Consider the following 25798-nt stretch of genomic DNA (forward strand, 5'->3'; position numbering starts at 1 on the left):
AGATACTAACAGTGTTGGTGAACTAAGGTTTGTATGTGGTGTGAGGAAGGGCTCCAACTTCCTTCCTTGCATGTGGCCGTCCAGCTTTGTCAGTACCATGTTTTGAAGATTGTTGCTTCCCCCCGCCTTGCCATGGCCTTGGCATTCTTGTGGGGAGTCAGTGGACCATAAACATGAGGGCTTATTTCTGGACTGTCAACCAGATTCCAGTGATCTATATTTATATCCTGTGTTAGTGCCCCTCTGTCTTGATTACAGTAGTTTTGTAGTGAATCTTTAAATTGGGAAGCGTGAGTTTCCCAGCTTTGTTCTTTTTTCTCAAAATTGTTTTAAGTGTTCTGCGTCCTTTGCATTTCTGTATGAATTTTAGGATCAGTTTGTCAATTTCTGCCAAGAAGCCAGCTGCAGTTTTAATGGGGATTGTGTGGAATCTGGATCAATTTGGAGAGCATTGTCATCTTAGCACTAGTCAAGTCTTCGTTTTATAAACATGGGATGTCTTTCCATTCATTTAGGTCTTCTGCAGTTTCTTTCGAAAATATTTGCCAAGTGTTTAGAGTACAAGTTCTGCACTTTTGTTAAATTTATTCGTAAGTATCTATAAATTCTTTTTGATGATGTTAAGTGGAATCATTTTCTTAATTTCATTTTTGATTGTCCACCGTCAGTGAAATGAAAAACAAAACAATAGTTTTTATTTGTCTGTTGTACATTGACCTTGTATCCTGCTATCTTGTTGAACTATTTTGTTAGTTGTAATAGTGTTTTAGTGGGTTCCTAGGATTTTCTATATGCAGGATCATGTCATCTGCAAATAGAGATCATTTTACTCTTCTTTTCCAAGCTTGATGCCTTTTATTACTTTTTCTTGCCTAAGTGCTGCCCTGGTTAGAACCTCCAGTACGATGCTGAGCAGAAGTAGCAAACAGCTGTCTTGTTTCTGATCTTAGGAGGAACGTTTTCAGTCTTTCCCTGCTATCGTATGTCAGCCGTGGAATTTTTGCACATGCTTTTAATCAGGTCGAGGAAGTTCCTTCCTATTCCTAGATTATTGAATATTTTCATGATGAAGGATGTTGGATTCTATCAAATACTTTCTCAGCATTTATAGGGATGATCACATAGTTTCTGTTTTGTGTTTATTAGTATGGCACATTCCATCAGTTGATCTGGGGATGCCCAACCAACCTCCCATTCCCAGGAGAAATCCCTCTTGATCATGGTGTGTATTCCTTTTTACATGTTGTTGGATTTGGTTCACTAGTATTTTGTTGAGGGCATTTGTATCTATTTTCATGAGGGATATTGGCTTCGTTTTCTTACGAGTCTTTGTCTGGTGGTCTTTGTCTGATTTTGGCATTAGGGTGATGCTGGCCTCATGGAACAAGTATTTCCTACTCTTCTATTTTTTTGAGTTTTGCAAAGACTCGGTGTTAATTCTTCTTCTAATGTTTGATAGAATTCACCAGTGAAGCCGTCTGGGCCAGGGATTTTCTTTATAGGGAGTTTTAAATTACTAACCCAATCTCTTTTTGTTATGGATCTATTCAGATTTTCTGTTTCTTCTTTAGCTTTAGTTACTTGTGTCTTTCTAGGAATTTGTCCATTTCCTGTCTCACGTGTTGTCGGATGGGTATGTGTGGTATCCCCTTATAATCCTTTTATTTCTGTAGGGTGGGTGATATTCCCTCTTTAGTTCCCAATTTAGAACTTCTGAGTCCTCTCTCTTGTTTTTTTTGTGAGTCTAACTGAAGGTCTGTTGATTTTGTTGATCCTTTCAAAGAACCAACTTTCCTTTGCTGGTTTTCTCAACTTTTCTATTCCCTATTTCATTTATCTCCATTCTAGTCTTTATCATGTCTTTCCTTCTGCTTGTTCTGGTTTAATTCACTCTTCTTTTTCCAGTTTTCTCCAAGTGGGAAGCTCAGGCATCGATCTGAGAACTTCTTCTCCATGGAGGCATTTGCAGGTGTGAGGGCACTGGGAGCATGGCCCTGACTTCGTTCCCTCCGTTTCCGTGTACCACATTTCCACGGGCATCCTTCTCCAAGAATTTTCCAATTCCCCTGTGAATGTTTGCTTTGATCCTTTGGTTATTCAGGAGTGTGTGGGTTAATGTCACTTATATGTGAACGCTCTAATTTTCCTCCTACGATTGACTCCTAATGAAATTCCATTATGGTCCAAGAACATGCTGTGTGTGATCTTAATCCTTTTGAATGTACTGCCTTTTTTATAGTGTATGAGCTCCCTGGAGAGCGTTCCCTATGCTTGAGAAGAATGGGCATGCTGTGCTCCAGCTGTGAGGGGGAAGGGGGCCTCAGAGCAGGTGTGCGGCAGAGAGCCCAGCGCCCCATCCTCCCGAGGACGCACATCTCAGAGCCCTCATGGCATCCCTCCTCCCTGGAACTTTTCAGATCAAGAAAGAGTGTCTAGCCTGCAGAGGGGCCGCTGCTGTGTTCAACATGTCCTACTTCGGGAAGTTCTACCTGGTGGGCTTGGATGCGAGGAAGGCTGCCGACTGGCTCTTCTCTGCTGACGTCAGCCGACCCCCTGGTATGACCTCCAGAGGACCATGCTCCTTTTCCACTCCAGTGCCAGGAAGAACTCCATGGGCACAGCCCTGGGTACCTACCCTGGCAAGCTGACCCCGTCCACTCTGGGCTCCTCTAGCTCATGGCTCTGCCCCCGAGGCTGGCCCCATGCCCCTGCATCTAGACCCTTCTGCCCCCATTGCCAAGTCCCAGCCCTTAGGACCCCAGCACCTTCCTCCATCCCTCTTCCTGCCCTTCCTTCCCCTCCTCCCTCCTTCCTTCTCCTTTACTTTGTTCCAAAAAGGATACAAGGCAGCAGGCCTTCAGTAAATGTCTCCTGAGACTGTGGAGCCCATTTAGTTACCCCCATAGGAATGCTCTCCCCAAACAGGGTTTCCAGAATTAAATGAAAATACAGGATGCTCAGATAAATTTGAGTCTCAAGTGAAGAAGGAACAGTGTTTTTGTACAGGTGTGTCCCATGTAATATTTGGGATATTCATCTCCTTTTTTATTACCCACCCTCCACCTACGTGTCCATCCACCTAAAAAACTCACCCACCCCCATCTGTATCAGTGCCCTGGGGCTGCTGTAACAAAGCACCACAAACTGGGTGGCTTTAAATGATCGAAACATATTGTCCTACAATTCCAGAGACTAGAAGCTCATCATCAAGGTGGCAGCAGGGCTGTGCTCTCTCTGAGACCACGGGTAGGACACTCAGCAGCCTCTCCAGCTCCCGGTGGGGCCGACGGTCCTCGGGGTTCCTTGGCTGTGGCTGTATCCCTGTAGTCTCCGCCCTGATGTAACACAGGCTTCTTTCTCCCTGCGTCTTCTTCTTATAAGGACACCAGTCATACTGGATTAGGGCCCACCATAATGACCATCTTAACGTGATTGCATCTGCAAAGCCCTATTTCCAAATAAGGTCACGTTCATGGGGTTGGGACGTCAAGCTATCATATTGGGGGACACAATTCGGCCCATTACACCATTTCCCCAGCCAGCCAACCCAGCTGCCCACTTACCCACGCACCCACGTACCCTCTGCTCACCTCCTCTTAAACCTCCTGCCGATCCACATGCTGCCATCTGCCCCCCAACCCCACCCAGCACCCCTCCAGCCACTTTCCCCTTCACCCCTCTTCATTCATCCATCTGTATGGTCACTTATTCAACAGACGTCAGGAGCCTCTGCTTGGCCAGCAGGGGCGCACCAGAGTGAGTGAGACAGGATCCCTGCTCCTAGGAACTTTCCAGCATGGTGGTGGGTGTGTGGGAGGGTGGGATGAGGGGAGTCCAGGTCCCGGCTTGAGGCATTTCAAGAAGAAAGAAGCTCCACTCTTGATCCTTCCTCCCCGGGGGATGGCAGCGCTGGGGGACCTGCCCATCCCTCTCTGGGCCACCGGGTCGTGGTGTCACTGTGTCACTGTGCGGAGACACCTTTCAAGAGCACCCCGTCACGCGGTTCTGCAGACTCATGTGAGCTGAGCGGCTCACATGCTCTGGATCTTCCTCCTGCCCCCAGGCTCGACCGTGTACACCTGCATGCTGAACCACAGGGGCGGCACCGAGAGTGACCTGACCGTCAGCCGCCTGGCCCCCAGCCCCCAGGCCTCCGCCCTGGCCCCTGCCTTTGAAGGTAAGCGATGCCCCGTGGGCTGAGCCGTGCTGTGGCCTGTAGCTGCTGCTGGCGGGCCGGACGGGGAGCGGGGTGCGGGCGGCTCTGCCGTTACCCAGTGCGCTCGCAGCGGTCAGGGCTGGGGAGATGAGAGGCCTCGGTTCAGGCTGAACGTCAGCTTTGTTCAGGCAGTGATGCTGGGCTGTGAGTACTCCGTGATTATGTCCTTGAACCCATCCGTACTGTGGTGTTTCTGAGCCCACACCGTGGGCGTGCTCAGCTTGTCTGCCCAGAACAGAGTGAGCTGGAGAGAAGGCCGTGCCTCCCACTGGGCGATGTTAGCTCCTTTCTGCCACTAGCCTCTCTGCGGAATCGGCTTTCATCTATGCTGAACCCCAACTCCGGCTGGGGCAGGTCCTTAGAAGATATGCGGTTCAGTGCTCAAGCTGTTACTGGGTGGCCCTCTGCAGTGCCTTCAGGTTTGCTTGCATGCCTCCAGGGACAGTTAACTCAGTACCCGTCTTCCCTGTCTGCACAGCCCCACTGACTGCTGCACTGAGCCAGATACTTCCCAACACTTCAACTCCCCGCCCCTACCCCCTGGTTCCTGCGGGAGCCATCTCATCTTTAGTCCTATTAACAGTCTCCACTATAGGGAAGAAGAGAGGTGGCTGAGAGTCGCAGAGAGCGGGAAGCACCCTCCTTCTCCAGGAAGGGGCCCCATTGCCACCTCTGAGAGGCTGGATTTGCAGAGGAGAAAGGTGTCGACTGTGCGTGGGCTGACTGCACCATCCAGGGCAAGGGTCAGTAGGCTGGACGTGCTTGGCCCGTTCTGAGAAGCTGGTGGCAGCCCCCTGGCTCCGGGCCTGGCTCTGTGCTGCCGACAAATGCAGCTCACGCTGCGGGGGACTCGGTCAGGGTTCCCGGCGCGGGCGAGGGCGCTCTGGCCTGGGCACTGGGAGAGGGGGGCGGAGCGAGAAGGAGGCGCGCTTGAGTCAGGAAGGTGCATGACTTCAATACTAGTTCCTGAGCACTCACAGCGTGCGGCCTGTTTGAGGCACCAAGGATGGAGTCAGGAACCCAACCGAGAAGGTTCTGGCCTGCATGGAGTTTGTATTTCTGGTGGGGAGTAGGGGTGGTGGGACAAGTTTGCCCCGCTGGCCATGGAGTCCTTCGGGGTGGCTTGGGGGGCAGGTAGGGCGTGGGGGGCCCTCCCTCCTGCCACTGCCGGTGCAGAAGTAAGGAATGCAGTGGGCTCAGCGAGAGCACGTGTGCTTTGTGAACGAGCTCATCTGCCCCTTCCTTCTCCCGGTGCTCAAACGGAGCCTTTACCCTCAGGCAGAGGCAGGGGGTGAACGGGGCTGGCTGGGACCTCCAGGATCTCAGGGTATGGGCAGACCACCGTATGGGCAGACGGGCCAGGAGGAGACCATTAGAACACCGGGGTGGAAAAGAGCGGGACTATGGAGCCTGTGGGAAGTAGCTGAGCCAGGATGAGGAAGGCTTCCTGGAGGAGGTGACGTCTGGCCTGAAAGGGGGCTGGGAAGAGCTGGTGGAGAGGTCAGCAGGGCTGGAGAAAGGCTGGTGGGAGCTTTGTGCGGCCCTCACCCCCGAGGAGAGGGGAGGCCCCGACACAGACATAGCTTCCATCCTTGCAGAGCGAGTGGAGCTGGGGCCGCAGGGCAGAGGGACCCCAGGGAGGGTGCAGAGGGTCTACGGAAATCCTGGGCCAGGCCCTGCCACTGACTGACTCTGTGGCCCATGGCTCCGAGCCTCAGTTTCCCCATCTGGAGCATGGGGACCTCGCTGGTGCCCTCCACGGGGAGCTGTAGTGAAAACCCTTTGTAAACTGAGCCACTGCCCTAGGGTGTGCCCATGATACGCCTTTCAAGATGATTCCGGTGGATTCCTGGCCCTGGTCCTTGCCAGGGCTGGGGGAGAGCAGGCTCTGGAGCAGAGGGAAGGGAAGGGTGCTGATGCTTAGGGAGGTGTTTTTCCTAGAGTCTGGTGCCTCCAAGTTCGCCTGGGAGTGAGGGAGGGAGGGGTTGGCGCTCGGCCTGCCAGTGGAAGTGTGCGTGGCGAGGGAGGCACGAGGACGCCTGCGTCACATCCTGGGAGGCTCTGGAGCGTGCTGACGGGCCCGGGGACATGGCCAAACATGAGAAAGCGGCGGCGTGCGGACTTTGTTTTATTTTCAGCCTGAAAAACTGTACCATTCCTGCCATGAATATGCATGTCTGTTCAATATGCATGTTTCAGACGGGGGTTAATTACACCTGTTACGTCAGATCACCAGTAAGTCAAGAGGATGAGGTGATTTGCATTCGATCAAGGTTGCGTACAAAGCAGCTGTCAATCCTAAACGTGATCTTGCTTGATCTTTTATATCACAAAAGGAAAACGTGCTCGTAGGAGGCATTTCAACAATACTGAGAAATAGAAAATACAATCTGCAGCCCCCAGCTCCCCAGCTGGAGGCCGAGCCCTGGACTCTGTGCCCGCTGACCGCCCTCTCTGCCACACGTCCGCTTGAGGGCTGGGCCTGGAGCTGGGCTGACTGTGGCCTCAGGACCAAGCATTTTGGGTCTTCGATGATGGACAGCTGCCCAGAAAATGCCAGGTCCACCCGCCACCACCTCTTGGGCACCGGTGGCCCCAGGAACTCGCGTCCTTCAGGGAGGGGACTCAGGGGGCTTCAGAGAGTCACAGCATGTGTCGGAGGCTGGGTCAGAGGACACTGTCGCAATTCCAATGTCCTTTAAGAGTCCTCAGCCCAGGGATGGGGTGGGGGGGCCTTTGGGGGCTGACTTGTCTTTTTGGCTTCTGTCTCCCTTTGTGCTCATCAGTTTTAAGAGAAAAGAGAAAGAGAGGAAACGTGATCAAACCTGGCCAGTAGATTTTTTTTTATCCAGTGGATGCTCTCAACAGCCCTATAGGAGCCGGTGTGGCTCTGCCCATCTTACAGATGAGAAAACAGGCTCAGACAAGAATTGAGGCCAGTGAGTCACAGAACTGCCTCTGGGCCAGGCTGGACTGGTGCCAAGACTTACATGTTCCCCAAGACAGGCTCCTCCTGGGGGTGGGGTAGCATCCCTGCGAAGTGTGGATGTGGCAGGGATTTGGGGAGCAGCCCTTTCTGCCCAGCCCCATGGTCCAAAGGATGCAAAGGTGCGTGCAGGGTAGGGTCCTGGCTGGAGGGAGATCGTGGGGTGGGGACAGGCAAGGGGGCAGGCCACTGCGGGGAGGTGGTGGAGGTGCTCTGCAGGGTTGGGGTGGGGTAAATGGGCTTCCCAGAGGAGGGGATGTTTGAGCTGGATCCGGAAAAATGAGGAAGTGGCTCAGGTCCTGCAAGGCACTAGTGAGTGGGAGGGCCTGGATGAGCATGCGTCCTGGCCCAAGAGTAGAGCCAAGGGTATCAGAACCAAGTGCCTTGTGAGGGGGCAGGTGTCACGGAGCAGGCTCTGTCAGGCCGGGGGAACACTTTGAGACCATCCTGAGGGCTGTGGGAGTGAGGGTGGGAGGTGGTGAGGTTGGACTGGCATGGGATTGGGGGCTGGGGCCAGGAGGGGACAGATCCAGCCATCGAAGCCAGAGATGCTGCAGCCCGAACAGAGCCACAGCCATGGGCGCAGAGAGAAGGGGCTCAGAGGCGGCTTTGGGATGTGAGGATGAAGGAGACAGCAGGGCCGCGGGTGACCCCAGGGCCTGACCATTTGCCAAGAAGTTCCTGCAGCTCTCGTGTTCAGGGAGGGCTTCCTGGAGGCTAAGGCCTCTGAGTTGGATCTGGAGGGGCAATGGGATTAGGGGAGCAGAAGAGCACACAGCACATGGGGTGCCAAGGTCAAGAATGTCCCAGGGCTCACCTGGAGGAGGGGGGGAGGAGGGCGGTGGGGACCACAGCCCCTGCGTCTGCTCCTTCCCCTGTGGGGTGGGAGAGGGAGGAGGGCCCCAGTGCCAGCCTTCCGTTGGTGGTCCCCAGCCCAGCCCAGGAACCTCCGATGAGAGCCCCTACAGCAGGTGCTCTTGGAGAGGCAGAGAGGCCCAGTACCCCTTCATCCCCAGCCCTCGGCCACCAGCAGCACCCTCCCTGGCCAGAGAAGGATAGTGAGGCGTGCCTACTTTTTAATTATGGTGGGGGGCTGTACCACAGCTGTGGGGGAGCCCCTGTGAAGGGCCAGAGGAGGGCACTTAGGAGGATTCTCCAGCCTCAGGAGCCCCCTGGCCATCTCCACCGGTGCCCACTGGCTATGCCTGGGTCCGGGGGTGGTGTTGGGCCTGCGGGGGCCGATGCCCAGAGCCAACAGTGTCCAGGGCCGAGAGAAGCAGCTGCCACGCAGGACCCTGGGAAGAGGATGCCTCCCAGGGCAGAACCAGCTCTGCTCCTGGCTCTGGGCCACTCCTGGGGGCCTCTCCCATGGTGGCTGTGTCCACCTGGCCCGTGAGGCCAGCTCTAGTCGCATTCCCACTGTGCAGATGGAGAAGTGGCCGGGAGCTCTGGGATTGCCCGGTTCCACTGCTCTGAGGCTGGGGACCCTGTCGGAATTAATGAGGAAGGAAGGAAAGAGGCAGGATGCGCAGGGAGGTACCGAGACAGCTGAGATGAAGGAGGACCCCACCCCCAGGCCCACCTCCCCTGATTCCTCCGGGAGATGGGGGGAAGTGACCAGTGAGAGCCCACCCGCCCCGGCACAGCACCCCTGCAGATGAGATGTGTCGACCTTCAGTTGCAGATGAGAGTACCGAGGCTCAGAGGGGCTGTGTGATGGGCCCACAGCTGAACCAGGTCCCAGTTCCCCAGGGCAGTGGCTCTCCCAGGACGCTGGGCTGAGGCGGGCTGCCCTCCATTCACCCCTACCCGGTGGCAGTGTGGCTCAGGCCATGGACTCAGAGCTGGACAGATTTTCTACCATGTGACCTCCATGAACCTCAGTCTCCTTTTCTGAAACCCTGGGGTGGTGACCAAGTGTCAGCCTCCTAGGGGGAATCAAGGGGATATATTTTTTTGAAGATTTTATTTATTTGAGAGAGAGAGTAAGCAAGAGAGAGAACACGAGCAGGGGCAGAGGGAAAGGGAGAAGCAGACTCCCCATTGAGCGGGGAGCCTGATGCAAGGCTCAATCCCAGGCCCCTGGGATCATGACCTGAGCCGAAGGCAGATGCTTAATGGACTGAGCCACACAGGCACCCTGGGAATCAAGGGGATATTGCCTATAAAGCCCAGCCCGTTACCTGGCCCCAGCAAGTCCTGCTATGGCCAAGGGGGGACCTGGAGATCAGGGGCCAGGGGAGTATGGAGTGAAACAAGAGCCAGAGAGGAAAAGAGACTGGTCCACGCCTGCCCAGCGCTGATGACAGATGGAGCAGCATCCCTGTGGCGTGATGGTGTTGGGAGCTCTTCCCCTTTCCTGGATCAGGAGCCCTTTGAGAAGTGGGTGAAAGCCTCAGACTCTCCGAGAAAAGAGCTCCCTTGGCACGTGCAGCCCTCGGGGTCCTTCATCCTGGCCTCCAACCCCCGCCCCCTGCTGAGAAGCCAGGGCCCCCAGGGAGGGGCCCAGCTCATCTTTGCCCAGGGTGGCACAGCTAGGTAGGTGCTCGATCACTGACCCCAGAGCCCAGTGTGCATCGGCGCGGGGGAGACGCCTCTTGAGTGGTGGACCCTGCCAGGGCGCTCTGGCTTGTGTGGTTCACTCTCCAGAAAAGAGCAAGTATTTCCTCAACCCAGAGGCCTCGGGCTACGCCTCGCTGCCCCCGCCATCCTGAGTCCGGTGCTTCTCTTCCAGGGGATGGCTACTACCTGGCCGTGGGTGGGGCTGTGGCCCAGCACAACTGGGCTCACATCAGCACGGTGCTGCAGGATCAGAAATTCCGGTGCCAGCTCATCGACGGCTCTGAGGACCTGGGCATGATCAGCATCCAGGGCCCGGCCAGGTGAGGAGCCGCGGGGTGCACAGCCCCTGGGACCCAGCCCCGGGTTCCTCCAACCGGGTCCTGTGGGCAGAACCACTGCGGGTCCAGAATGGGATGTTCTGGTTTGCTAGGTGCTCTGGTGAACCCAGAGATGCCATGCCAGATAAATCGTTTTCAAAGCACTAGAATACAGAAAAGCCCTTATTGTGAGCATCAGACTCAACCATACGGTGACTCAGCATCTGAGGGCTCAGGGGTCACAGAAGGGCCTGTGGGGGGGTGGGGGGAGTGTCTTTGGGTCACTGACTCAGTCTGGGAGATACTGATGCCATCTCAAAGTGGGCATAGCCAGGCTGGGGATCTCCCTGCCACTGGGGCTGAGAGTAGTATGGACCTGAGGCCACTGCCCCCCGGGCCCAAAAGCCTCCGTGATCACCTCCGGTGATTAGGCCTGCAGATGGGTGATCCAATCATTCGTTCATTCTGTATTTGCTGAGCTGCATTCCCGCCCACGAGGAATCGGAGCCTGCGAGGTCCTCAGATGCTGGCTGTGCGTGGAGCCACAGAAGGGGCTTAGGCAAAGGGGCGTCCGAGCAGCTGTGCGCTTTGGAAAGATCCCTCCAGCTGGGCTCCAGGGAAGGGACTCGGGGGTGGGGGACCAGAGGGGAAGAATGATCGTGTTAACAGCCACCAAATGGACACCTGTGATTTGCCAAACCCTGTGACGACCTCTCCTGAAACTACGGTTAATAGCCCTTGCAGGTGGTTCTAATTGTTCTTGTTCTTTTTGGTGAAGAAACAGAGGCACAGAGAGGTAGAGATCTTTGCCCAGGGTGGCACAGCTAGGTAGGTGCTCGATCACTGACCCCAGAGCCCAGTGTGCATCGGCGCGGGGGAGATGCCTCTTGAGTGGTGGACCCTGCCAGACTGGAGAGGTGCAGGTCCAGGCAGGGGAGGAAGGGCACATGTCAAAGGAAGAATGTATTCCCGAAAAATGGTGGGAACAGCTGGTTGCCGAGAGGGAAGAGTGGGCCCCAAGCTGCACGCTCAGACCCTGCCCTAGGGTCCATTTTCCCGGGTGCCTTAGAGCTGACCAAGCCAGCAGCTCCCCGGCTGGGTCCTGGACGGGCCAACCTCCCCTCCCAGACTGTGTTGTAGCTGTTTTTGTGTGGGCATTGCTTAGGGGTGCACGGCAGATGGACAGGACCTGCTCGCTGAATGAATGTACAGAATCTGAGTAGGTCATATACCTTAATGTTGATCGGCTTCTGTCAAGTGTTTGACCAACATCCGCTAAGAGAACATTTGGGCAAAGCCCTGGAGGAAAGAAATGAGGAATCAAGCTTTGGAGCTCTGGAGGGACGGTGTTCCAGGCAGAGGAAACAGCAGGTGCAAAGGCCCTGTGGCAGGGGCCTGCCCATGTGTCTGAGGAAAAGCAGGGAGGCCAGCTGGAGCAGGGCAGTTGGAGGTGCGCTCGGAGAGCAGAGGAGGTGAGAACCTGTAGGTCCAGGGGCTGTTTCCCCAAGTGAGGCGGACTGAGCAGAGCAGAGACATGGTTGGACTTGGACTTTAACAGGGTCTTTGATGCCGGGCGGGGGACGAGGCCAGCAGGTGTGTGAGGAGCCTCAGGGACCAGAGAAGCTGGGACTTCAAGGAGGGAGCATTGAGCTGTGTCCAGGTGGCCAGTGGATCCAAGTGGGATGAGGACCAGAAACTGACCATTACGTTTGGCAGCGTGGTGCTTCTGGTGGCCTCGAGGGTGGTTTGTGGGATGGCTGAGTGGGGGCATGTGGAGCCAGGAAGGGAGGAGAGGAACCTGGAGATCCAGTGGCGCGGTTTTCATCTCTCCCTGGACCGGCTGGCTCCCGTCTGTGGGCGGAATGGGGCCGGGGGTCCTGGCCGGTCCCTGGGGGAGCCTCCACTCCCTTGCCTCTGCGCCTCAGCTGGCAGTGGGTTATTTTTAGCGTGGGGGAGGCGGGTGGGCAGGGGAGGGAGGGTGCAGGCAGCCAGATCAAGGCAGGGCCCCGGGGAGACGGGCCAGCCTCCTCTGCCTCGTTAGAAGCAGCTCCAGGCGGGTGCCGGTGACAGCCATCTCATCCCCCTGGTAATTCCTGAACTTCCTGCTCCAGAGTGTCCTCTCCTTCAACAACAGCCCCACGTCCCTGCACGAGGGTCAGCCTTGCCAGCTCCCCCGGTGGGGCTAGACCTTCGGAGTTGTCTGGTGGGAAGACAGCACCCGGACCGTGGGCCATGTTCAGTGACCTGCTGTCCGGTAGAACTCTCAGGAAACGTTCCGTAATTGGGTGGTCCAGTACGGTAGCCACTAAGCTGTAGGTGGCCACTGAACCCTTGACATGAGTCTGGCCAGACTGAATATTTAATTTTAATTCAGTTAAACTCAAGTGGCCATGTGCGGCTGGGGGAGACCGGGCAGAAGTGAATGATCACTATTGCAGTTTCTCACTGCTGGCTCACAAGAGCCCTGGGAGGAGGCATCACTGTCCCCGTGGAGGACGGGGTGAGGGCGAGGGGTGAGTAAGGGGAGTCAGGACTCGAACCCGCGTCTCTGGCCTGTGCCCTCCAGCGCCACCTGCTGCCTCCCTGGTGGAGGGACAGCCTCCTGCGCCCCAGCCCGCGTTCAGCAGACCTGTGTGCCCGCCCCGTCAGTAGATTGGTGCCCAGAGCTACCCCTAGCGCTGCTGAGCCCCTTCAAACCCTGAGCCCGGGCGGCAGCTCGAGGCTCCTTCCCCTGCAGGGACACAGGCTAGGAAGACACCGGCCGCCCCCGGGGCTGCAGAGAGGACATGCTCCAGGAAGACTGGGGATGGGTTCTCTGGGGGCTGGCACCACGTGGGTGCCGGGGGTGTGTGTTACATAAGGCACTGGAAGCCTGCAGCACGCTGGGCACCTCGAGCCGGCGTGGGTGGGCAACTCCAGCACCGTGGGGGTGGAATTAGGGTGGGCAGCTTTCTGAGCTGCAGAACCTTGCAGCCCCAGCACCTGCTGGTACCCCTGCGCGGGGCTGTCTCCTGCCAACGGGGAGCCCACCCTGGGGCACAAAGCTGGGCTCTTGTCAATCAGTTCTAGTTACCGTGTGCCCTTCTGTGCCAGGCACGTTGGGATAGGAGCCCTGTGGTCGCAGGGCGCCTGGTTTAGGGAGGGGGGGCAAGTACAATCCATGCGAGAGGTGTCCTGTCGGGAAATGTATCAGAGCTTCATGACCCACATAAAGGACACCTGACCCAAACTCAGGGAGTCAGGAAGGGCTTCCTGGCGGAGGTGGCAACTGAGCCGAGACCTGAAGGATGACAAAGGCTTAAACAGAGGCAGGGGGCCTGGGTGTTATGCCGAGGAGTGAACTAAGGCCTCGAGGGAGGCCAGGGGGCAAGGGGCCCTGGAAGTGAGGGTTTCCATGGATACTGAGGGCTCTGGGCCCAGTGAGGTCTCAGGTAAACTCCTAAGCCTGATAGCCGGATTCTGCGGGGGGTGGGAGAGCAACCTCTGCCCTCGGGGAGCTCACAAACCAGCCTCCTGCCCGTGGGACCTGGGGGCGTTAGATGGCTAGGTCACTGCCCCCGGAGCCATGTCAGTCTGGTCTCCGCGCAGGCTGGGCTCACCGCCCCCATCATTGTTCCTGGCTTTTTTAGTGGACTGTATTTTTGGCTCGTGTTCATCTTGGTGTGCTTTTATGAATACCCTTTTGTCAGTCTGCCCTACGAGTTCAGGGACTCGTCCTGCTCACTGCTGTATCCCCAGTGTCTTCCTGGCCTGGGCCTGCACCCAGGAGTGCTCAGCAAGTGTTTGTTGACTGACTGACTAACCGACTTTGTTCTTGTTCACAGCCGGGCCATTCTCCAGGAGGTGCTTGATGCAGACCTGAGCAATGAGGCTTTCCCGTTCTCCACCCACAAGCTGGTGAGAGCCGCTGGGCACCTGGTAAGTACCTCCTGGCTGCCGTCTCCTGAGTTGCGGGCAGTGGCAGTGTGCCTGCGGCTCGGACTTGGGACCCAGTCTGTTGACTTCCCTAAGCCACCACTGTGAGGTGGGGACTAGACGTTCCGGCCCACAAGCTGGTGGGAGCTCGGAAGGCTGACGGGTCCAAGTCAGGCCCCCCCCACCCCGCCCGGTGCTGTGTCCAGTGCCCGGCACCTGCTGGGGGCCTTGCTCCCAGGCTTCCGCCAGGACAGAGCCTGGCCCTGTCACCTGCACAGCCACCCGCCACACCCCCTCCTCGGAGGCACAGGCCCCCGGGGTCAGGGTGCTGTGTACGGCTTCCACCACATAGGACACGGCTGGGACAGCAGAGCTCCATGCCTCTGAGGAGGTGCCTGCCCTTCCCTGGTGTTCTCCCACCCCTGCCCGCCCAGCACTGTGGGTGTAGGAGGAGGAGGGGCTGCTCCGTGGGGTGGGGGTGCGCACCCCCCACCCCAGCCCCAGAAACCCCAGATCCTGGGACCCAAGGCTTCTGGAATGGTGGACAGTGTCAGGCTCCCTTGGACCTGGCTCTGGCTGGAAGCTTCCTCGGAGACCAGGGGCCGGGCCGGGGCCAGCTCTAGGTCAGCCCGTCGCTTCCCTCCATGTCCTTGCAGGAAGTTAAACATCCTGATCTCCGTTCTGACTCCCCGAGGCCAAGGGGAGGATCAGATGGTCAAGGTGCCCTCAGCCACCATGTGCCGGGGGCTTGTGGGCACCAGGCACTGCTCCAGGCTCCCGGCACACGCATGGCCCACGTCATCTTCCCAACGATGTGAAGGTTCCATGACGAGGTTTCTCAGCCTCGGCACTGTGGACGTTTGGGAAGATACTCTGTGTTGGAGGCCGTCCCAGGCCTCGTAGGGTGTTTGGCAGCCTCCCTAGCCTCCACCCATTCCATGCCAGGAGCACCCCCAGCTGTGACAACCAAAAATATGTCCAGATGGGAACAAGTGTCCCCAGAGGGCAGACTCACCGGAAGGGAACTGCTTGTCTGTGATCATCCCGGTGGTGGTCAGGCTGTCTGCAGTCGTGGCCGGGTGAGCTGACCCAGGCCCTGCAGCAGCTCTTGATGTAGGAAACCGAGCTTGGAGACGGTGAGGGACTGCCCGAGGCCTTCAGCTAACCAAACAGAAAAGCACACAAATACATGTCAGTAGAACGGACGTGGCCGTCAGGGGACGGGTGGATGGACAGCTGGGCCGGGGGGTTCCTCTCCTTGTCCACTTCTCCATGTTCGCTGGGGGTTTGGTGGGGAAAGTGCCAGGGGAGTTGGTGAGGAGGGGGATCCTGGCCCGCGGGGGGGCTGGAGTTCCAGGACCAGCCTGGGTCCTGTTAGCAAATCAACAGTGTGTGCTGAGGTCTGCGAGGGGGGCTGCCAGAGAGGGTGGGGGACAAAGGCTGCTCTGGAGCAGGGGAGTACTGGCTGGGCTCTGTTCCCGCCTTCCCTCTCCGGAGGGAGCTAAGGGACAGGAAGCTGGGGCAGGGGGGGTTCCTCTGTCTAGCTTGCTTCCTGCCTCCTTGGTGCAGAGCTGCCTGCCAGGACCAGAGAGGGTAGGTGTTTTGAGAAAGTGGCACAGCGCGACCCCAGGCCCTGGCCGGCATCCAGCAGGCCCCGACTGCAGCTGGGCCGTGAGTCCCCATGGGGACTGGGTTCTGGCTTGCGGAGGTGTGAAGGGGAGTCGAGAGGCTTGGCATCTGCTCGGCCTGTGTGTGGCTCGGGGGTAGTGGGAGAGAGGACCAGGTGGGAAGCACTTCCCTTCCCAGCCCAGGCCGCTCCAACGAGGCACCTGGGACGGGACTTGTTACTGGCCAGGGGACTCCAGCTGCCTCCTGCCCCTGGGGGCCGGCCCCACGCAGCCCTGGCCGCCTCCCTAGGCCTGGCCCGTGGTGGTCTGGCTGCACCTTGTCTGGCTGGGCCTGGGAGTCAGGCTGGGTCAGGTCTCGGACCGAGGGAACCCCTCCCTAGGGTAACAGGCGGCCCAGACACAAGGTAAGGGTGCCCTGAGATGCCTGGGTCAGGGTGCAGGACACCCACGGGGCTGCATCTCCTCACTGTCTCCTCTGGAACAGACTTCCTGGCTTTGTCAAAAAGGATTTTATTGCTTTGTGAACAAATGTTCAGTTTCCAGCCGTAAGCGTGTGGCACGGTGGTGAAGCGGGCAGGGGGCCTGGAGGCAGAGCTCACTGACCCCTTCGGGTGCAACCCTTGAGCTCTCCAAGCACGAGATGCCGCAGTCTGGCTGGAGAGACGGTGGGCATCACACTGGGAACGTTTGTGAGCCAAGAACAAGGAGATGGAAGCCAAGCCCAGGTCAGCAGCAGTTCAGTGCGCCTTACAGAACCTTCTCTCCCCGATCTCTGTCCATGAAGCTTAAAACAGGAGCAGGACCATCCACAAATACAGTTTGTGCACCCAGCTTTATTCTCTGACGGTGGTTGTAACAGTTTTCTTTTTTTTTAAGATTTTATTTATTCACTTGAGAGAGCACGAGAAAGTATAAGCAGGACGAGAGGCAGAGGGAGAGGGAGACTCAGGCTCCCTGACTGAGCAGGGACTCGATCCCGGGACTCCAGGATCATGACCTGAGCCCAAGGGAGACGCCTAACTGGCTGAGCCACCCAGGTGCCCCAGTTGTAACAGTTTTCTGGTTCCTTTAAATATTCTCCGAGAACCACTTTGAAAACCTGTGTGATCCTCCCTCAGCTCTTCGAGCAACGCCCATGCTTAGTCCTTGTCCTGGGAATAGCCCGGTGAGGAGCTCCCCGTTGATGGTGGTCCTTTTATGACTCTGATTATTGACCTAAGGCAGATTCCTCAGACCCAGAGACAGGTGTCCCAGGTACACAGTCCTGGCCTTCCGGGTCATTCCATGCAGTGTTCTTACCCATTATTTGGCATTTTCTGTGTCCTCCCCATGCCCGGTGCTGTGCCAGGCCTTCAGGGGGAGAGTGGGCACCAAAGTAGAGAGCTTCCCAAGCCGGGTCCCGCCTGCGGGAGACTGGCACCCTCGGCTCACATTGGGCCAATCCAGGTTCTCACCTGAGCCCTGGCATTCTAGCCTAAACTGCAGGATCCATTCCTAGTGCTGAGCATCCTCTCCCCACCTCCGCCCTCCCCGATCCCCCCCACCCCCCCACCTGGCTCTAGAATTAATTCCAGACACGTTGGCTGGGAGCCCCCCAGGTGCCGGGCCCAGAGCTTGACCCGGAGGCTCTGGGGTGGAAGAGGTGGGCTCCCGCCCTCCCCAGGCTCACAGCCTTGCTGGGGTGGGGGTGGGGGCGGGAAGGATTCTGCAGCACCGTGCACCCTGCGTCGGGCAGGAACACGTTCCTGAGAGGGGGAATAGAGTCTTGGCAAGACAAGTAAATGTGAGAACAACAAGATGGTGGAGAGGATGTGACTTGGGCCTCTGGGCTGGGCAGCAGCTTGCCTGTGCTGGGTGGGGAGGGGGTCTGCCCTGGGACGGGGTCCCCCATGCCCCTGCCCCCTGGCCCCCTTGGCAGGACTAGAGGAACCCATGCCCCGGGGTGGCCAGCAGAGACTCCTTCCTCTCCCCTGCCCGGCTAGAAGCACATCGCGGTTCCCTGCGGGGGACCGTGCCCACCAGCACCCAGGGCCAGGGCGACGCCGCCTCACTCCTCAGAACAGCCCATCTCCAAACACACGGATTCACTGTCCTGCAGGGTCACTCCTGCGTCCCTGTCCTCAGATGCTGTGGGGACCCTAGGGGGCTGGGCAGTTGGGTAAGTGCCTGGCTGAAGCATCTTTGTGCAGAACTCTGCCTCCGAGCCTCTCATCCTTCCTCCTCCTCCCCCTCCTCCCCCTCTCTGCTGCTCTCTGGAGGTCACATCTAGTAACCTGGAGGCCCCCTGCTCTGTGACCCCCTAGGGGCTGGGAGTCCCCGGGTGACCCCGGGGGGCCCAGCTCCTGAAGATGAGGGCCATGGGGGCAGGAACATTCGAGGATGGGACGCAGCTAAGGGTGTGGTAGGTTGGTGCCCCAGACGCGCCGGGATCCTGCCTCCGGATCCCACATTCTCCTGAGGGCCAAGGAGGCTTAGGCAAAATGGAGCGAAGGCCTAGTTTCCTCAGTGTTGATGTTATGGGTTTTGCTGACCTCCACGTGGCCCAGACCACAGGATGGTCCAGGATGGTCCAAGCCTAGGGCACAAGGGCTTTGCATTCACTGTCCAGTAAGAGGGGTGGGGAAGTCCGCCGGGCAGGGCCACAGGTTGTGGGGGACCTGGGCTGCCCCCAGGCCCCGTGGTGGCCTCACAGGCAGGCGGGGAGGTGGGAGCTGGGTCAGCACAGAACCCAAGGGTCAACAACAAAGTCACTCCGGTGTTCAGCAGAGCTGGGGGCCTGTACGCCTGGCTTCTAGGCCCGCCCCGGCCTTCTGGGACCACCTCTCCTGGCCTCGGTTTCCCCACCCGCAACACAAAGCCTAGACAATATCTAAAACCCTTTCTGGGCTGTCTTGTGAGTCTGTCCAGACAGCCTGAATTCTCTCTGAATCCAGGGGGATTTCCTATTCTCCCAAATAATATCTTGCACTGGCTTCAGCACATCCTGGCGCCATATCCCTCCGTGTGAGGGGACGCTGGGGCCAGAGGGTGGGCTGGGCCAAGTTCGACAGGAGGTAACTGGATTCCAGCCAACCAGATGCAGGAGAAGAATGTGTGCCTGTGTAACGGGTAAGGCCCCCTGGTTGCAGTGCACGGAATGATGAGGGCCAGAGCCCAGACTGCACCCGGGCCGAGGGTGGGGGAGCAGGGCCCTGCCCGCCGTGACCCACACTCACGGCCAACAGATGACCCTGGCTGAGCGGCGTCCCCAGCTGAGTGCCGTCCTTGTTTTGCAATAACACCCCAAGATGCTTGGGCCCCAAGCTTCCATGAGGCTTGCATTCCTAGAGGAAGAACAAGGGGCGGAGGGAAGTTGTCCCCTTGGCAGCCAACTGACCAGATGTCCTTACCTCCCACGTTTTGGCCTCGAGGCCAGCAAGGTTCCCGGTGGGAAGCGCTCTCCCCGCGTGGTGACCAAGGGAGACATGGTGTTCCTGGCGCCTCGGCCCGGGACAGGGGGCCCCTCTGGAAAGCAGCAGGCTCTGGGCTGCAAGCTCGTCGCGAGGCACAGCAATAAAGTGATTTTCTTCTGAAAATTAATTTCAGGGCAAAAGGACATTGAATTTCTTCTCCTGATGGTATGAGGTGCTTGCAGGGGCACATGAGGATTCGCTGAGTTCAGGATGGAATGTTCTCCCACCTGCACAGGGTACCTAGCCGATTGGAGGCTCGGGCCTCCCTGCAGAGCCTCGCGCAGGGCCGCGCATGCCTTCACGGCACCCGCATTTGCCAGTTGAGTTTTAGCCGCTGCCTAAAGTCACTTTGCATGAGCTGTGCAGATTCGCCGTGGCTCTGGAAAGCCAGGGGGCCGTGGGCGGGTCTCATGGGTGCTGTGGAGAAATCCGCATGGCCACAGCCACTGTTGAAGGCGTCCCCCCGGGGAACAGGGTTGTCTTCTTGCCGTGAAAGTGTCAGGTCAAGGCCTGGCTGGGGTGAGTTTGGACGGCTCTGAGGGACCCCGGGGCATGAACTTCGGACATTCCAGAAATTCCTCCAGGGTGGCACTCCATCCTTTCTCAGCAGGGAACGCTGGGTATTCTGACGCAACAGGCCTGCCTTGCTCTGTGGGGGCAGACAGCTGTCTTTCTCAGGGATGAGCCATAACTCTGATCGGTGACTCGGAATCTGTGGTTCCAGGGGCGGCTGGCTGGGGAGGAGTGCTTTCCACTGTCGAGCGTAGTGGGAGGGTCTGCGGCCCATTCCAGGCTTCCCAGGGCCTGGAAGAGGAACCCTGAGGGTCGGACAGTCTATGGAGTTTTCAGATCCTTAGAGAGGGTCAAGTTCTTGACATGTGACTTGAATATCCTACCTTTTATTAATTCTTATTCTTGGAAATTAGTTTCCAGTCATCTTTCCCTCAACTCCCTCTCCCTACCACCAGCATCCCCACCACTCTCCCTGCCATTCCCACCACCTCGTCCACCATCAACACCATCATGCCCACTACACCATCTTCACTACCATCATCATCCCCATCCCCACCACCCTTATCCCCATCCCCACCACCTCCTCCACCATCATACCCACCACCATCCTCACCACCATCCCCATCCCCCATCACCATCCCCCCCCCCCTGCCCCCCCCCCTTTCCCCCCCCCTCCCCCTGCCCCCCCCCCCCACCAACGACCACCATCACCACCTTCGTTACTACCATAATTACCTCCCTCATCTTTACTACCACTGTCACCACCGGAACCGACCCCAACACTGCACACTAGCCTTCAGGAGCAGACCACTGGGAAAAATTGCACATCCCACTAGCAGAAAATTGTTAGAATCAAGAATGTCTTGGGAGCCTCCAGGGGGTTTGGAACACGAAGATCCTTGAACCTATGGCCAACCTCCCCCACCCCTCCCCGTTCCTGCAGATTCAAGGCAGAGGGCTGACCAGGCTCAGATCCCTGCCCATCCCCTGCCTCCAGGGGCCCTGGGATCCTCACTTATTTAAGAGATGGCTGAGCTGGAGGACGTGCCTGCTGTTTCGGGGGTGCTGTTACACAACCAAATGCCTGGAAACTTGTAAAACTGCCATGAGCTAATGTGATCTGAAAAGGTTGGACAAGCTGGCCTGTGTCTGTGGGCGCATCTGCTTGAGCCCTCCTGTGATATTTACCCAGAAAGGCACACTCCAGGCTTGTTCTGGTGACGCACATGCCCAGGGCATCCCACGGGAGCCACGTGGCCTGCCCTGCCCTGGGCACCTGCGTGGCCCTTGATCTGAGCCGGGGCGGTGACCCAGCATCTCCCCGGATTCAAGTCATGTCCACAGATAGCTGGCGGGGGGGCAGTGAGGCGCCAAGCATGGGCTCAAGCCCCTGAATCACATCTTTACTAACACCCGAGCACCCAAAATTTTACTGAAATCCAACCACCCAAAAATAGTCAAGTGAGTCAGTCCAGGGCAGGGAGCGTGTGTCTCCCGGCTTTGTGCACGTGCGCTACCGTTGGAAACCCTGGCTGAGCCCTTGCGTGGCTGCTTCCCAGTCGTGGGCTTCCTCCGGGTGGCTGGAATGGGCTCGCCCGGGCAGGAGAGCGGGCGGTGCAATGTATAGGAGGAGTGGTGAGCAGTGGTGAAATTGCCAGGGGCCTGAAATCGGCCACGTGGGGCTATTTATACCACGGAAAGTGATAGATGCTACAGAGGGACACCCCGGCCACCGGGGCTGATGAGCAAACATTTCCCAGGACATCCGTGGGCCTGGGGCAAGCGGCTGCTCTCCCCTGAGCCCCCAGTTCCTTATCAGTAAAACGGGCACGCCCACAGCCCCGCCTCACCGATGGTGAGCACCTGCCTGGGGTTTTATGGGGACGATTCTGTTGAGTGCTCCTAGGAGCCTCTGAAGGGCATACCGATATCATGCAGGGCTTGCAGAAGAGACTCAGGGAGGTCAGTCGCCAGGGATGGTGTTGGCTGCTCCTGTAGGCAGCGGGCCCCTTGCCTCCCTGCGTCAGCATCTGCTGCCTTCCCCTTGCTCCTGGTGTCCCGAACATCAAGAAAGTGCAAATCACCCAGTCCCTCTGGGTTTTAGGTGTCCATCCACGGAGAAAAGCGTGTTCTGTTTTTACCATCTTAACCTTTTTTAAGCATGTAGTTCGGTAATGTTAACTATATTCATGTTGTTGTGCAAAAGATTTCCAGAAATTTTTCATCTTGCAAAACTGAAACTCTATACTCATTAAACAACAACCCCATTCCTCCTTCCCCCAGCTCCTGGGAACCAACCGTCTACTTTCTGTCTCTATGAGTTTGACTAATTTAATTCCATGTAAGTGGAATGTGGATTAGGATTTGTCTCCGTGTCGGCTTATTTCACTCAGCATCATGTCCTCAAGGTTCATCCATGTTGTAGCCGGTGTCAGGATGTCCTTCCTTGTAATAGTTGAATAATATTCCATTGTATGGATAGACCCCATTTTGTTTATTCATCTGTCAGTGGACACATGGGCTGCTTCCACTTCTTACCTATTGTGAATAATGCTGCTGTGAACATGGGTGGGCAAATATCTATTCCAGATCTTGCTTTCAATCCTTTTGGGCATCTACGCAGAAGTAGAATTGTTGGACATGTGCTCATTCTATTTTTCATTTTTTTTTGAGGAACCTCCACACTGTTTTCCCTAGCAGTTGCACCAGCTGGGCCCAGGGGTTCAAATTTATCCACATCCCTGCTAACACTGGTTATTTTCTGTTTTTGTTTTTGTTTTTGTTTTTGTTTATAGTAGCCATCCTAATGGGTATGAAGTCATATTTCATTGCGGTTTTGATTTGCATTTTTCTAAGGATTAGTGATAATGACCCTCCTTTCATTATACTGATTGGTCATCTGTAGATCATCTTTGGAGAAATATCAGTTCAAGTCCTTTCCTCATTTCTTAGCTGGGTTATTTGTTGTGTTGGTGTTGAGTTGTAGGAGTTCTTTATGTATTCTTGATACTAATCCCTCATCAGATATATGATTCATAAAAATTTTCTCCCACTCTGTAGGTCACCTTTTTACTGTTGGCTGTTTCCTTTGAGGCACAGAAGTTTTCATGCTTGACGTGGTCCCATGTGACTAATTTTGCTTTTTGTTGCCTGTGCCTTTGGTGTCAAATCCAAGAAGTCATTGCCAAGTCCAATGTCATGAAGCTTTCCCTTGTTTTCTCCCGGGAGTTGTATAGTCTTAGGTCTTTAATCCATTTGAGTTAAAATTTGTATATGGTGCAAGATAAGGGTCCAAGTTCATTCTCTTGCATGTGGATATCTGGCTTTCCCAACACCATTTGTTGAAGAGACTGTCTCTTCTCCCATTGAGTGGTCTCAGTAGCCTTGTTGAAGATCACTTGACCATATACATGAACGTCTATTTCTGGGCTCTCTTTTCTCTTCCACTGGTTTATTTGTCTGCTTTTATGCCAGTGCCACACTGCTTTGATTATGGGAGCTTTGTAGTAAGTTATGAAATCAGGAACTGAGAGTCCTGCAGCCTTATTCTTCTTCAAGATTGTTTTGGCTATTTGAAGTCCCTTGAGATTCCCTATGAAAGCTAGGATGGATTTTTCTATTTCTGCAAAAAGTACTCCTGGAATTTTGATAGGGATACATTGAATCTGTAGATCACTTTGGGTAGCATTGATATCTTCATGATATTGTTTTCCAGTCCAGGAACATGGGATGTCTTTCCATTTACTCGTATCATCTTTCATTTCTTTCAGCACAGTTTTGTAGTCTTAGTGTAGCAGTGTTTCACCTCCATAGTTAGGTTTATTTTTAAGTATTTTATTCTTTTTGATGCTATTATAAATGGAACTGTGAAAAAATTTCCTTTTTGGATTGTTCATTGTTAAGGTAGAAAAATGTCATTGATTTTTGTATGTTGATTTTGTATCCTACAACCTAGCTGAATGTATTTATTAATTCCAACAGTATTTTGGGGGTCTTCAGGGTGAGAAAAGGGTTTAAATAAGACCTGCTTTAAGGCCCTTCCTGATGACCTTCCATGATTTTGTGACTCCAGCCAGGGCCTGTGGTTCCTGTAAAAGAGAGGGGCTCTGTTTTGCAAGGGGGTTTGCCTCAGTTTGGGGCTTGCTTTTAAAGTCAGCCCAACCCAATCTTTACTGGCAGATGACTGTGAATCAGGCAACATGCTTCCCAGGAACTCAATGATCACAAGCAATGGCCTCATGCATCTATCAGATAGGGGCACAGAGGCGGGGAGAGGTCGACCCACATGAGTCTGGTTGACCCAGAGCCCATGTTCCAGTTATCCTCATGCTCAGCTTTCTCCCTTTATTACATGTCCCTACTCAGAAGAAATGAGGACTCTCCCAATTCCACTGCTTTAGTGGAGACAAATGCAGGATGTCTCGAGAACCAGTAATTCTGTGAATGTAGAAAGGCACCTGGAATTCCCCAGACTCTTTCCCTCACTTTGCCAGAAGCAGAGGTCCATCTGCCCCTGTTTTCCTCCATCATCCAAGAAGTATTTTTTTTAGCACCTACTGTGTGCTGGGCCCAAGCACAAGGGTGCAGTGGAGAGCCAGGCCTGCCAGCCCTTGGCCTCGTGGGGCTCCTGGGAGTTACAGAAGAGCCCGGTGAATTCACGCTGAGCCCCAGTGCTGACCCTCTTACTTAACTGGGAGCATGTGCGTCTGACATGAACCTGCAATCTTGGGCCATTAATGGGTGAGCTTTAAAAATGATTTTTCCTGTTTCAAAATGAGATTGGCTTTGAGCCCCAAGTTCCTCCGTGGGCTGTCTAAAATTAGAACCCCGTTGACAAGGCAATCTTTGTCAGGGGCCCACGGCTTGCACTAGGGAAGCAGGGAAATGTCAACAGTACATTTTCTGTGTCAATTTTGAGTTTTTTGAGAGGCCTGGGCAAATGGCAACTCAGAGCAAATGTTCACTGTTTCAAAAGCTTTCAGAATCCAGCCCCTCGGCAGCAATGTGATTAAAGTGTCAGATTTATAAGGAGCCAGGTCTGTGTTTGGGAGAGTGGCCTCCGCCCCCTCCTGTGTAGATAGGAGCTGCACAGGCGGACTTAGCTAAGCTCACGGCAGTGATGGGATAAGCTCCTCCATCCCTGTGAGCTCTGCACTTGGCTGTTCTCTCTACGTCCCTTTTGTTTCGAGGATGGTCCTGGGGCTGACCTCACCTGTGGGGACACTGTGGGCTCAAGGACTTGCCTGAAGGCCAGGAAGCAGGAACCCATTGCCAGGTGTGTAAATGACATGCCAGCAAACTGACCGAGCGGGGACAAGACCTCGGCCATCGGCGTCGGGCAGGGAGTCGTGGCCCCTGCTGGTGTGGCCTCCGTGCTGCTGCTGGCCTGGTTGGTGTAGAGGTGTGCCGGCCACACGCACCCAGAGACCAGAGATGCGTGTGCTCAGGCTGGGCCCGGTGCCTCTGTTTTTGTGTCGTCCCCTGGATGTTATTTACATCGGTCTCCGCCATCGTGTGGGGCCGAGAAGGGCTCCAGTGACGTGATGTGCAGAACTTAGCCCAGGGACACCGTGTGAACAGCACTGTCATCTACGTGGGGGTGGGGCCCCTGGTCCTTTGCAGGCCCCTGGGGCCCAGGTCTCACTGAAGTGACTCTCACAAATGTCTGTAGCCTGATGATAAGGTCCTTCCAACCCCGCTGCAGGCCTTTGTCCTGCCCTCCCCGACGTGCCCGCCCCAGCTCTGTGCCCCAGCCCCAGCTCTCCTGGAAGGCCTGTCTGCAGCCCCAGACTCCGCTAACCTTGCAGCCGAGCCTGTTCCAGGCAGGTGACTTCCTTCCCAGCACTGGCCCACCTTGGCCATGGTTGCCACAAAGCTGCCTTGTGCTTCTGGCTGAGTCCAAGACTCGGGTCCTGGGGACAGAGGCTGTCTGTCTTCAGAGCCCAGCGTCTGGCCGAGGCTGACCAGGCTAGGGAGCAATCACAGGGACGACTCAGCGCCTGTCTGCTTCCCTTCTTGATGCCTCTGAACCCAGAGTGCAGCCGTGGTGAGCCATGAGCTGCGCCGCCGACCTCCCAGCAACTCGCTTGCACACACACCTCGGGGCTTCTTGAAACAGACAAAGCCAGGCTCCTGGCCCCATTTACAGAGGAGGAAATTGAGGCCAGAGGGAGTCTGGGGGACTTGCCAGAGTCACTGTGGTGTTTGCA

At 56.1% G+C, this 25798-nt stretch overlaps 1 protein-coding gene across 2 annotated transcripts in view; it reads left to right on the forward strand.

Moving 5' to 3' along the window:
• SARDH (sarcosine dehydrogenase) overlaps positions 1 to 25798 on the forward strand; it is a 61079-nt gene that overhangs the window by 30091 nt on the left and 5190 nt on the right. For both annotated transcript variants that reach the window (XM_035015506.1, XM_035015505.1), the window contains exons 15-18: positions 2418 to 2556; positions 4064 to 4177; positions 9937 to 10084; positions 13906 to 13999. In XM_035015506.1, coding sequence (XP_034871397.1) covers positions 2418 to 2556; positions 4064 to 4177; positions 9937 to 10084; positions 13906 to 13999 — 495 coding nt within the window. The remainder of the gene's footprint in view (positions 1 to 2417; positions 2557 to 4063; positions 4178 to 9936; positions 10085 to 13905; positions 14000 to 25798) is intronic.

This window comes from Mirounga leonina, unplaced genomic scaffold, assembly GCF_011800145.1.
Source record: "Mirounga leonina isolate KUSES-001 unplaced genomic scaffold, KU_Mleo_1.0 Mir_170, whole genome shotgun sequence".
In the NCBI taxonomy this organism is placed as follows: domain Eukaryota; kingdom Metazoa; phylum Chordata; class Mammalia; order Carnivora; family Phocidae; genus Mirounga; species Mirounga leonina.